The following is a 13,748-nucleotide window of genomic DNA, read 5'->3' as shown; positions in this document are numbered from 1 at the left end:
CAGGATCCCATCTTATCCCTTTGCTGAGACAGTGGTTGGAAACCACCCTCGTGTAACAGATCTGTTCACGCACATTTCTCTGCTTGCTGCTGCTTCTGATGGGCCTGTTCCAGGTATTGGCTTGTCTCCGAGTTGAGAGCTTCCACCTTAAAAAGGTCAGAGTACTCAAAGGGCCTTCTGCTGTGTGAGCTTCCTGGTGAAAGGGAGGGAGAGGGGAAGCTTCTTCCTCCGGCAACGCTCCCTCCTACCATCAGCAAAAGCAAGCAATCCAGATCACCCTTTGACCTCTAGCTCTGTATTGCGGTCTCCTAGCTGAGGAATCACTCACACTGTTGGTGTAGCATTAGGATCAAAGGATGCACCTCTAGCATGAGTCTGTGTCTTTTAGCATTTGTTTCTTTTTTAAATACTTTCTTTCCCCCCCACCCCCAGATACATAGTGGGATTTTTCTTGATTCTCACCCAGCTGGGGTTCTGCTGTGTTTATTTCGTATTTCTGGCTGACAATCTGAAACAGGTAAGACTTCAGCTTTTTTGGCGATAAGGGGGTGGGGAGGGGAGTTTTTGTTTAAAAATTCTCTCCAGATTTGGGGTGAGGGAGGAGCTCAGGTTGTTCCTCCTCCCGCAAACTAAAACCCAAACCCAGGGAGAAGAGACTTGCTTCCATAACTAGAGCGGTACAGGAAAATATAACCCTTCAGACCAAAGGCAGCGATCAATATCCTGGCCGCATTTGTGCAAAGTGGGAAAGTGACAGATATAACCTCCCCCTATCATGTATTTGTCACAGGTGATAAATGGCTGCTAGACCTCTTGTCTTCCACACTCACAGAGGGAACTAAAGGCAGGATCTGGAAAAAAAAAATCAGCACTAGATAATACTTGCCTGCCACATCTTTTGTCTGTGGATGCTTCCAAGCCTCCGGGATTAAGAGAGGAAGGGGATTATCCCACATTGCGTATTGTGGGGAATCTTGCACCTTCCTTCAAAGCAGTTGGTACTGGCCACAGTCCGATGGGATATTGAACTAGACAGTACGGTAACACCTAGACGCTCCTATTGAGACCAGCTCAATTTCAAGGGGGGGTTCCTGTTGTAGAATGATGCCAGTGAGAGCTCTTTTAAACAGAACCAAATGAATTAGGTCTCTCTTCTCTGGACTGCAAACTTCCAGGGCAGGGACCATCAGATCATGTAGGCTGAGCTCCTGTATATCACATGTTACCGCCCGGCACCTACACCCTAAGCCCAGCAACTGAAATTAGACCAAAATATTACAGCCTAGAAACAGGCATTTGCAAAACTTCAGAGCAAGCTGGGAGTCCCCTGCATGCCTCCCCATGCCAGTCACTCCTTTCCTTTTAAATGGCTGGAATATAGCAGGCAGGGTATAAAATGAAAGCGCTGTAGCTTTTAAATAAATAATGGCCAAGGAGATTCCCTTTGTGCTGATGCCTCTCGAGGGACAGTATGTAGGAGGGAATCAAGGGCACACTGGGCATTGAAGATCTGACAGTGTTCCACGCTCTGGGGCTCTGAGCCAGGCCGTGCACAGGGGGAGCCGGATGGGAAAGGGGCTGCCAAGTGTCCCACGGAGCATCAGAGGAAACCCTGCCCACCTGCTTGCCCAGCATGAGGGGAGCTTTTCTGGGGCAGCTCCCTTGACGCTGTGATGGATCTTTTTTAAATAAGTGGCTGGAAAGAAGACTGCATCCGCAATCATATCTACTTAATAAACACTCTGCAGGGAGCTTAGTCACTGTGAGAAATCCACAGACGCGAGCCAGCTCAGCGAGTGGTTTGATCTGTCGGATGCTGGTGGAAGTCTGAGAACGCTGGAAACCTGCTTAGTTGGGTTTTATTCAGATCAGTGGAAATTCTTACTCACCTGGGAAAGGGTGGAGATGTAGGGGGGAGAAGAGAGGACACCTCAGGTTGCTCCAAAGAACTGGGCCATAATGTCATGAAAACCAATAGCCTCAGGAGGTGAAGAGAGCAGGGAGGGGATCTTCCAGTCACCACACTCGGGAATACACCGGAGTTGTATTTCATGTCCTTCCCAGCATTACATTGCCTTCTGTCTTTTGGGGGTGTCCTGTCGGTTTCCACAGGGCAGTGAATTCGTGTGAAGTGGCTGCTCTGCATCAGTGCTCTCTTTGTATGATGGGCTGTTTTTCTTTCACCTCACAGACCCTGTCATAGTCAGTCACGACTAGAGGGCAGGTGGACAAATGCAGCCAGCTGTTAGTTCGCTGACTGCATTGGCTGACTGTCACTGCTGTTTCAAGGCAGGCTTCCTGCCATGGGAACCCTTCATGTTGCTTTAATAATGGAGCGATCTCGACATTCCAGTGCTGGCTGAGCTACAAAGAAGCCGACCATTAGAAATGGAGATCAGATGTTCGTTTGCTTCTTTACTAGCTGAGGGTGGGGAAAAGCCCCTTGCTGGTTTCAGAAGCCCATATTTGGGGGCATTATTTTACATGATCGTAAAGTAAATCCTCCTGTGAAATCTGGAACATTAAGTCTTTGCACAATATGTGTTTATATTTTGTGCTGTGCTTCGCCGCCCCAGGAGTGGTTACGGCTTGGGTAATACATTGTATACTAGCACCAAAGTGCCTTTAATCCAATCATGATGCGGCAAAAAAAGAAACCGGCTGTTCCCGCTTTATGCAGAGCGTGTGTGCACACTGAGTTCTGTAAAAATATACTGTACTGTCTCTTTAATAGACTAGTTATGGTTTGGCTAAAAAGGGTTATTTGCAACTTGTTCGGAAATCCTAGCTCAGCTGTCCAGCAATTTGACGGATTTGCACTTGATGTGATAGGCGAGGTGTAAAGCCGCACTTTAACTGTAAGAGTGTCTTTGAGTACCCAGGATCTGTGACTATGGCAGGGGGCGGATGCTGTTGTGTCTAAAGCACAGGACTGGGCTCTATTCCTAGCTTTTCATCGGGCATGCTGTGTGACCTCAATGCAAGTCTGAGTTGCTATGCCTCGCTTTCCCCATCTAGGGACCCTAACACTTCTCGCTTGGGAGTCTGAGTTTCATTTGGTGTTTACAAAGCTCTGTAAAATTCATATGGAAGCTGCTATAGAAGTTCAAAGTGTTTGCATAGCAAAGCCATGTTAAATGTCCCCTCCCTCCCTGCCCTACAGCCGTCTGTTGGGTTATTAAAAGAACTTGCAGTATTTTAAGTTTGCAAATGCAGCCTATCTCTAAAAGATAAAGGTTGTGTGGCTCTTAAATTGTGAGACCATAACTGTGTGGCTAGGACTCGCCATCAGCCACGCAACTCGGTTGCCAAGTTCAGGTTATGACAGGGAACAGTTCAGGATCCAGGGTTTTGTTTATTTTTTTTTTGGCTCCTCCCTCCAGGTGATCTCTGCAGCAAATGGCACCACCAATGACTGCCATTCCAACAAAACCACGGTGCTGACTCCCACTATGGACTCCCGGTTGTTCATCCTCTCCTTACTGCCGTTCCTGGTGCTGCTCGTGTACATACGGAATCTCAAGTTCCTGTCCATCTTTTCCATGCTGGCCAACCTCGCCATGCTGAGCAGTCTCATCATGATAAACTGGTATATCATCACGGTACGTGCAAAGAGCAAAGCCGAATGCCTCGCCAATCTAGAGACCTTCCAGACCTCACTCAGGGACTGCATATGATGATCTTCAGAAGTTTGAGAGCCGGGCATGCCTGCTGGGGCTTGGAGCTTCAGCCTGGCGGAGAAGGAGGGGGTCTTGGGGAGTCTGCCTGGCCCGGAGGGGAGGGGTGTGTCTTGGGGATCAGGAGTGGGGCTGACGCCCCAAGAGCCCTGCTCTCACAGGCCATAAGCCCTGAGACCCACCGCCCTGCCGCAGAGCAGGAGCCCAAACCTCCCCACTACCCCAAGTCTGGTAGGTGGAGTAAGTGGAGGCATGGAGGGCTTTTAGCCGCACTTTAACTGTAAAAGAGTCACAGTTTGGCTACCTCTGCATTATATGAGCTACTCTTAGGGATTGCTGCCGGTCAAGACGGTTAGAGGAGTGGGTGTGTGGTTGGGGGAGGGCGTACACTAGAGTCGGTGGGGGACGGTAGGTAAAGCATTAGGTGCACTGTACAGGGAGAAACTTGCCCAGCTCTTGCAGTGCTGGATGCACACCTGCTTTCAGGAGCATTTGAGTCCATGTTTTGACTGAGTGGTGAGCAAGTGCGACAGAAAAGAACCTTTGAACCAGGCCTTGGTTTCTCTCTTGCATTTAAATCCAAATTGCTCTTTTCTAGAGCATTCCAGATCCCAGCAACCTGCCTCTTGTAGCGGGCTGGAAGACCTATCCTCTGTTTTTTGGCACGGCGATCTTTGCTTTTGAAGGTATCGGAGTGGTAAGTGTCGGCTTGTCAGCGGTGCAAGAATCGGCTGCTATTCACGCTCTCTGCAGCATCTGTTCTGTATGTGCTGATCTCTCTTCTTGTAAGCCAAATGTTTGACTTGGGTGACTGGTATTTGTTGTGCATCCACTACACAGACACAGCTTCCCTCTGTCAAACCTCGCTGCTACTAGGAGAATGGAGGGGTATCGAGCCCTTTAAAGAAATCTTGAAAGACCTTTACACTAAAGCAGCAATTGTTCAATTCCTTCCTCTTCAGATCTAATACTTTCAAAGCTGGCGTTCTGACTTAAAGACCTTGGTCTACCTGTGTGGCACAGATAAGTGTGGCCTATAGGAGTGAACTTCGCTGGGTTTTAAAGCTGCCTTGCTAGAGACAGGAAAGACAAAGTGACATGAGGATTGGAGTGCTTGGTCTAGTCCCTCCACTTGAGTAGCCTGCTATCTTGCAGCAGTTTCGGTTCAATTTCCGGTGGTGCCAATTATGTTTGCCTACTTTCTAGTAGGTGCTGTAAATAGAGCAGCATGCTGATGTGAAAAAGGAAGGGGTGGAGCACTTTTATTATCTTGGTTAAACCTTATAGGGGATTTCCCAGAGCTCCCTTTCTAAGGGGACAGCTGGTTTCATGTCTTTGTGTTACCTGGCTGCGTAAACACATGAGCTGGAAGCACCAAGTCCATTAAGAACATGAGAATGGCCAGACTGGGTCAGACCAGTGGTCCCTCTAACCTAGTAACCTGTCTTCCGACAGTAGCCAAAGCACTGGTCTTCAGAGAGAATGAACAGAACAGGTGATCATCAAATGATCCATTCCCTGTCGCCCATTCCCAGCTTCTGGCAGTCAGAGGCTTGGGACACCCAGAGCATAGGGTTGCATCCCTGACCATCTTGGCTAGTAGCTATTGATGGAGCTATCCTCCAGGAACTTATCTAGTTCTTATCAAAGACACCAGAGTATTGAAAAATGCACTGCACAGAACTGTAAAGACTGTGTACAAGCCCTCTCTCCCCAGCCGTGTTCACAAAGCAAGCATGGAGCGGTGGGAATAAAAGCTTTTTCTTTGGCTTAATTTGCTTCTCTCACAGTCCTCTACTCCAACAGCTGTGCTTCTGTGACCTGTTGATGCTCCCTCTTTAAAACCCAGTGCAGTCTAAGACACATAGCAGCTATCACAGGATCTCACAAAAGTCTATATTTGAAGACCCAAAAGCACCACTGACAAGTCAACTGTAAAAGAATAAGACTGGCCAAGAAAGTATTTGTGTCCTGAGCTAGTTGCTCTTCAAATTCTAACAGCAAAAATGTAAGTACATCAGAAGCAGGAAACCTGCCAAACAGTCTGAGGGGCCACTGGATGATCGAGGTGCTAAAGAAGCCCTCAAGGAAGACCAGGCTATTGCGGAGAAGCTAAATGAATTCTTTGTGTTAGTTTTCATGGCCGAGGACGTGGGGAAGATCCTCACACCCGAGCCATTCATTTTAGGTGACAAACCTGAGGAACTCTCCCAGACTGAGGTGTCAGTAGAGGGGCTTTTGGAACAAATTGATCAATTAAACAGCAGTAAGTCCCCAAGACCAGATGGTATTCACCCAAGAGTTCTGAAGGAGCTCAAATATGAAATTGCAAAACTACTAATGGTATGTAGCCTGTGGCTTAAATTAGCCTCTGTACTAGATGATGGGACGACAGCTAATGTTATGCCTATTTTTGAAAAAGGCTCCATGGCAGAAGCGATCCTGGAAATTAAAGGCTGGAAAACCTAACTTTGGCAAATGGGTTGAAACTATAGTAGAGAACAGAATTATCAGTCCCGCAGATGAACATGATTTGTTGGGCAACGGGCAACAGGCAACACGGCTTTGGTGAGGCAAGATTTCACTTTACAAATCTATTACAATTCTTTGAGGGTGTCAACAAGCTAATAACAAGGGTGATCCAGTGGGAAAAGGAAATTGGACTTTTAAGAAAGCCTTTGACAAGGTCACTTACCAAAGGCTCTTAAGCAAAGTAAGCAGTCATGGGTTAAGAGGGAAGGTCCTCTCATGGATCAGTATCTGGTTAAAAGATAAGAAACTAAGGGTAGGAATAAATTGCCAGTTTTCACAATGAAGAGAGGTAAATAGTGGGGTCCCCCAAAGATCTGTCCTGGGACCTGTGCTGTTCAACATATATTCATAAATGATCTGGAAAAGGGGTGAACAGTGAGGTGGCAAAATTTTCAGATGATACAAAAATACTCAAGATAGTTAAGCCCATAGCCTACTGTGAAGTTACAAAGGGGTCTAACAAAATGGCAGATGAAATTCAGTGTTGATAAATACAAAGTAAGTGCATTGGAAAACATAATGCCAACTATACATACGAAATGATGGGGTCTAAATTAGCTGTTAATACTCCAGAAAGCAATCATTTAGTCATTGTGGAGAATTTTTTGAAAGCATCCGCTCTTTGTGCAGCAGCAGTCTAACAATGGTAGGAATCATTAGGAAAGGGCTAGATAATAAAACAGAAAATACATAATGTCACTATATAAATCCATGGTCTGCCTACACCTTGAATACTGTGTACAGTTCTGTTGCCCCATATCAATAAAGATCTATTAGAATTGGAAAGGATGGCAGAGAAGGGCAAGACAATGATTAGGAGTATGGAACAGCTTCCATATGAGGAAAGATTAAAAAGACTGAAAACAGCTAAGAAAATAGACAAGGAAGGGGGAGGAAGGGATATGACAGAAGTCTATAAAAGCATGAATGGTGTGGAGAAAGTGAACAAGAGTGTTGTTTAACCCTTCACGTAACACAAGAACTAAGCGTCACCTAATGAAATGAATAGGCAGCAGGTTTAAAACAAACATAAGGATGTACTACTTCACACAATGCACTGTCAACCTGTGGAACTCATTGCCAAAGGATGTTGTAAAGGCCAAAAGTATAAAGAGTTCAAAAAAGAATTGGGTAAGTTCATGGAGGATGGCTCCATCAATGGCTATTACCCATCCTAACAAGATGGTCAGGGACGCAATCCAATGCTCTGGGTTCTCCTTAACCAACTGCCAGAACCATCTGGCACTGGCCACTGTCATGGATAGGCTACTGGGCTAGATGAACCACTGGTCTGACCCAGTATGGCCGTTCTTAAGCACAGTGGCCATAGTCTTGAGTAGAGGTAAAGCAACATGCTGCAAACTTCACAATGCACTCCTACCACCCCCCCAGAAAAGTGTCGTCTTTTGTCTCTCCTGTTACTTTTGATTACTAGGGCTTCTTGAAAATTGTTTCTCAGCAGCTTACAAAAAATTGTATTTTCAGTGGAATGAAATTGTTCAAAAAGTCTGATTTCCATGGAAAACTTTGATATGTTGTTGAAAACCAAATAAGCACAAAGCACAAACTTTGATATGTTGTTGAAAGCACAAAACCTGAAGTATTTCGATTCAAAATGGTGCAATTTGGGGGTTCTGTGCTCCCATTCTCTTGTATAGGAGGGCTCGCTGGCTGGACTTTTCTTTGCATAAAGTCAGTGACTCCTATAATGAATTCCCTTCTCCAAAAGGGGAGGAGGCATCATGGGAGATGTAGTCCAGCTAGCAAACCCAGCCCTTTGAGGAGATTGGGAGCATAAGGCACCCAAACTACAATTCCTATGAGGCATTGCTGCTTCGTTGTTTTTCAGTATTTTGTGGAAAAGTTGAAATAAGCTTAAACCTGTGGCTTTTTCTAATCCCTCACTGTCTGGTTGAAATGATTGGGGACTGCTGCCAGCACTGTGTTTACAAAGAAGAGAAGGCATAGTAGCTTCCTGTAAATTATACCTGACACTGGCTAACTCCTACACAACTCCTTTAGCAGCTACATTACCTATGGCCCAAGCATGAGAATAGCGGATGAGGCTGTACGGAGAAAGTACATGAGTTTAATGGCATTCTGGTACATCCTGAATGAAGTTCACGTATCCCTTACAGGGATGCAATGCTGGTACTTTCAGCAGGAGATGACATGGTAAAGCCAGTTAGTCTTAAGGAATGAGGAAGAATGGGAGGGAGCGATTCTTTTCTCTATTAAGGGGAGAAGGGGGTCTTTTGAAACAGTTTATTGTGAAGGGGGGGAATGGAAACCTTCAGGATGCACAGAGGTAGTGAAGCCAGTTAGCAGTGCTAGATGTAGGACAAACTAAAATATAACTTTATCATCCCAGTATAGACTAGTCCCACCCATGCATAGTATTTTCTCCCCTCCCCTCCCCTCCCCTCCCCTCCCCCAGTAGTTCTCTGAAAGCCAGCAGTGCAGGGAGACTGGGTTGGACAGGGAGATGGTGATAATGCCCCCCCTCTGGAGTGGAGTGTGGTGAGCAGCTGGTGCAGCACGCAACAGGGGAAATCTTGCCCAAGAGCAGGATTTAAGGGCAGGGGCGTCTAACCGCACAGAGGAAATAGCGGCAGGACTTTCGGTGCTACGGTACATTGTGTAGCACTCTCCTCTTCTTTTGAAAGGTTGAAGGGATGAGCTGACCCCATTAGGATTTGACCACATGATTCCTAGGAGCCTGGCTACCTCATACCAGAGTCTTAAACGGTGTAATCCACCCCCGGACCTGCATTCACCCTACTGTTACCGTCCCACCTCCTTAACTCCTCTACAGTGGAGCGACTTGGGTAGTGTCCGCAGTCACATGATTCCCTGCTCCTTTTCCTTGGGTCTTGTTGCAGCATGGCATGGGTTGGGGAGGTTACCCATGATCCAGGGAGCATCTCGTCCTGTTCAGCTGCTGCACTGCTGGCAAATGGCTAAACAGCAACAGTCAGCTGTGTGCCATGGCTGCTACTCACTGCTGCTTAGGGTCTCCTCTGACTATGGGGCACAGACCCAAAGAGTCTTCTTGAGCGAGCCACATCCAGGAAGATGCTGGCTTAGAGGTGGCGTGCTAGACTCCAAACCCATGGAGGTGACGGGTAGGGAAACGAATTCAGTTTGGTTTTCCTTCTCCTTTTCCTCCTAGGTGCTCCCCCTGGAAAATAAAATGAAGAATCCCCGGCACTTCCCAGTGATTCTGTATGTGGGAATGGCCATAGTCACTGTCTTGTACATCAGCCTGGGGACCTTGGGATACCTGCGATTTGGAGCCAACATCCAGGCCAGCATTACTCTCAACCTGCCTGACTGCTGGTGAGTCTCTGGTCAATGCTATTTACCACTTCCCGTAACACAAGAACTGGGGGTCACCAGGTGACACGAATAGGCAGCAGTTTAAAACTAACATGAGGAAGTACTACTTCCCACAGCGCACAGAAAGCCTGTGGAACTCATTGCCAAAATATAGCAAAAGAATGAGATGAGTTCATGGAGGATAGATCCATCAATGGCTATTAGCTAAGATGGCCAGGGATGCAGTCCTATGTTCTGTGTCTCCCTAAACTTCTAACTGCCAGGAGCTGGCGCTGTACAATGTTCTGGATCACTCAATCAATTGCCCTTTTCTGTTCATTGCCTCTGTAGCACCAGCTACTTGGAAGGCTGGATACTTGGCTAGATGGACCACTGGTCTGAGCCAGTATGGCCCGTTCTTACATTCTCTGTGTGGGGCGCTTGCATTTCACATGATGCAGAAAGGAAATTGGTGGGTGCAATAGCTCTTCTCAGTGCAGGGCTGCTGAGGGGATGAGTGTAGCTTGACCACACTTGAACATGTAGCTCCAGAGCAGGTGCTTAGATTGCAGAGCTTTTCCCTCCGGGGTCACGTCTGGTACTGGTTCAGTGCTACTTCTGCCCTTTTCCTTGAGATACTGTACCTCTCTGCTGTGAGTCTTCCTTTGTAAGTGGAAACCTTGCTGGGGTTTCTGATTCATCACACACAATACGGAGGAGGGTGTCTACCTGTCTCCAATCCTGCTGCAAAGATAGATATCTATCTCCACCCCTTTGGACCAGACTGCCCCAGAGTTATATATATAACTTCTCCTTCATTAGGGAGCCAAGGAGAGTTATTCAGTGTCTGCAGGGTGACTGACCTGTAGGTTACTGGGAAAGGTGTGAGTGGGAGTCAGATTGTAAACAGGGCTCTCTTTTGACGTTGGGTAAATCACTTAATTTTGCTGCCGTAGTTTCCCTGTCTTTGAAGTTTGGGTGATATGGCCGTGAGAAGTAATGGGGTTTGAGGATGAGAAGTGCCAGGTGCGTTTCAGCCCAACACACACTTCATAGCATAGGGCAACACATAGCTACAATTCAAGCAGGGTGCTTACAGGAATGGTTTGTTTGTGGCATTCTAACTGACAGGTGTCAATCGGCAGCCTGTGCTGCCTGGCGCTGCCTTCCGCTTTACCAAATAGGAATTTCATCTAAATAAAAACTGACTAATAGGCTGATGTTGGGGAGTGCCTTGTTTAGGGTGACCAGAGGTCACGATATTAGGGGCTTTGTCTTATATAGGCACCTATTACGCCGCCCACCCCGTCCCAGTGTTTCACACCCTAGCCTTGTCATAGAGAAGATTAAAAACAAAATTGCTCGGCCCCCAGGGGGCCCAGACAAAGGTGCTAGCAGCTGCTCCAATTGAAACCCTCCAGCTACAGAGCTGCCTTCTCTGTTGTGGCAAGAGGCAGGTTTCAAAGGACTCTGAGGAACTAAGGTAGCGGGCAGGCAGGACAGCAGGAACTAACTAAAAGCCCAGTGCTGTCCGCTAGCACCTAGGGGCTGTATTTTGCAGCTTGTTTGGAACGTGAAGGCTGTGATGATCGATTCAATGAGGCACACAGATGTAAGGCTTTTGAAACTGTTTGTTTGAGGTTTAACATTTGCCAGCCTAAGTCCAGGAGAAGGCATGTTGTGTAACTCTCTTTTTGTCTCAACTTCCTGACGTTGATTTCCACCTCCGCCACTCAGGAAGGTGGTTGTAGGGGAGGATTTAAGTGGGCCCCCGCTTCCTGGCCTTTTACTAGGATGCAGAGTGACTCCAACTTCTGGTCTCTAAAAGTGGAACATCTCTCCGCTCCTTGTGTCAGCTCAGCTCTGTTCCTCCTTCCCCGTCTCCCCTGGCATCACGACAAGAAATGGTGGAAAACCATATGCTTTGACAGGGGGAGGCGTGTCGTTGATACAGTAAGATGCTTAGATGTAAGGACTTGCCCAGTGTGCTCTGTTTCTCCAGCCTGCCCCGGTTTAGGTGTTTGGAAAGCCACGAGCTTCTCAGAATGGGACAAATCATGAGTCCCTCCCTCCCCGGCGGGCTGCCGTGCTTTATAACAGTTCACGGGAAGGCCTCTGATTGGAACGGGTGTGCTCTGCTCGTGTACAGCACTTCGAGCAATGGACAGAAGTAACAGACAAGAATCTGATTTGCCTCCTCTCTCTCCTCAAACACTTTGAGTAAGTTTCAGACATGGGTCTTCTTGGAAGGGATATTGGGTCACTAACTAGCCCTTGACCAAGCTGGTGTTGAACCAGTACCCTAGGATGGCTTGGAAAGATGGCACATCCCCACCCAGGGGAGACCCAGCCGAGCCACTGGGTGTCCAGGAGCTTGGAGAATCCACGGCATCTGTCTCGCCTCTTATCCTGGGCGCCCTGGTCATTGTCCAATGTGTCAGAATATTTCGCTTGCTCTTGTCCTCTTTGGTAACTCCAGCTGGACAAGCTATTCACTGCCCTTTGGTTTTCTTTAATTAAAAAAAAAAAAAAAAAAAAAAGCATGTTGGACTGGGGGCACAGACTGGCTACGTGTCCTGCTCCCAGCGCTAGCTGTGTTTCTCTACGTAAGAGACATGTTGAGTCTCGGGTGCTGCCGAGTCTCTCTGATGGAAGAATGCTTTAGAAATCTGTGAGCTACGCGGAGTCTGACTAGCCTGTCTGTAGGAAGCATGTGGCTCTGTGAAATACAGTGTAGCCCTGGAGAACAATGGATGACATTTCTCCTGTCTTAGTACTTCTGCGTCCCCCTATTACCATGGTATCTGAGTACCTCACAACTCCCCAGGGATGTAGGGCGTGGCTGTTATCCACATTGCACGGAAGGGAAACTGAGGCACAGGCTTGCCTAATGGATCACAGGGAGTCTGGTGGATCAGGGAATTGAAGCTGGGTCTCTTCTCCTTGCCTGGTGAAAGGGGAAACCATGTGAACACCAGCCCATGAGGAAAGCCCTCTGTCTGGCTCTGTGGCTGCCCCTTTGCCATCTTTCCACTCACTGGCCATGTGCGAGAATGGGTGTGCCTCGTACAGAAACTGTGACACTGCTCTTGTGCACTGACTTGTAGTGGAATAGCTATGCCCAGTCTCTCGAGGCTGAGGTCTTCAGGATGTTTGGTGGCTGATGGAGAGAAAATGTTTGCCAAAGAGGATGAGCCAGGGTGCTATTGGCAAGAGAGGTCTGGGAAACTATTCAAAGTTTAAAAGTGTGCAGTTTCTTTGCCTTCATTGGCCTGGAACCCTGCGTGTCCCAAGGTGGCTTATGAACCAGATAGCAGTGCTTAATCTTGGCTTGTTCCCTGCTAGCCCTACCCTTTCCCTCTAGTGGAAAGTGTCTTGACTTGTCATGTGACCCGACTTGCCATTCCTTACCCTTGCGTGATAAAGGTTACAGTAAAACTCGTACATCCTGAATCATTGGACTTCCCCGATATTGACCTTTAATGGCCATATAAATAGAGAACACAGCCAGAACTAACTGTCTGAGTTTACAGTCTAAACAGGCAAGACACAGGGTAGGAGAGTGGAATATTACTATCCCCATTTTTACAGATGGTGAACTGAAGGGCAGAGGAACAAAGTAGCTTGCCCAAAGTCACACAAGGAATCTGACAGAGCTAAGAATTTAACCCAGCTCTCTGCAGTGCCTTAACCACAAGACCATCCTTCCTCTGTGCAGCATCATCCACTTTCTAAAACATCAATGGCTTTTTCCAAACTCTTAAGTGACATTGTGCTTTGCCCCCACCTAGGGGAGCAGGGGGCGAAGTTGCTGACTCCTTGTGACCTGCAGAGACTCCTGGGCCAGCCCTGCTCTGGATCTTTGAAGACGTGCATTACATTCATACAAACTTCTTGCTTTAGGAGCTAGTTCTGTGTAGCCTTTTCCCATCTTTGGTGGTCACTTAGTGTGACACAGTAGGAATATAACCAACCAAACACAGGAACAGGTGACTTATGGTCAGATGTTCAGAAACTCACCCCCATACCTGGATGTAGCTTATGCCCCAAACCCCAACTTGCACAACAGGCGTCAGGGTATTTACACCCTTAAATTAGTCTCTCGCCAACATGAAAATTTTGCCTGTAGCTTTTTGTACATTAGCCTGCCTTGATAAGTGTGGGCGTTTTCAGTTGCTAGTATGTCCTGTAAAGCCACAGTGGGCAATGTAGTCTGAATTC

General features: G+C 47.4%; 1 protein-coding gene across 2 annotated transcripts in view; it reads left to right on the top strand.

Moving 5' to 3' along the window:
- Window positions 1-13,748, top strand: part of LOC140915541 (proton-coupled amino acid transporter 1-like) — a 49,027-nt gene that overhangs the window by 16,071 nt on the left and 19,208 nt on the right. Inside the window, exons 6-9 of one of the 2 annotated variants that reach the window (XM_073355303.1) lie at window positions 433-517; window positions 3,384-3,602; window positions 4,276-4,374; window positions 9,382-9,548. In XM_073355303.1, coding sequence (XP_073211404.1) covers window positions 433-517; window positions 3,384-3,602; window positions 4,276-4,374; window positions 9,382-9,548 — 570 coding nt within the window. The remainder of the gene's footprint in view (window positions 1-432; window positions 518-3,383; window positions 3,603-4,275; window positions 4,375-9,381; window positions 9,549-13,748) is intronic. The other variant, XM_073355304.1, reaches the window with a different exon arrangement.

The sequence above is a fragment of the Lepidochelys kempii genome, chromosome 8 (genome assembly GCF_965140265.1).
Source record: "Lepidochelys kempii isolate rLepKem1 chromosome 8, rLepKem1.hap2, whole genome shotgun sequence".
In the NCBI taxonomy this organism is placed as follows: domain Eukaryota; kingdom Metazoa; phylum Chordata; order Testudines; family Cheloniidae; genus Lepidochelys; species Lepidochelys kempii.
The sequence above is the reverse complement of the archived record's forward strand: the minus strand, read 5'-3'. Positions and strand labels throughout refer to the sequence as shown.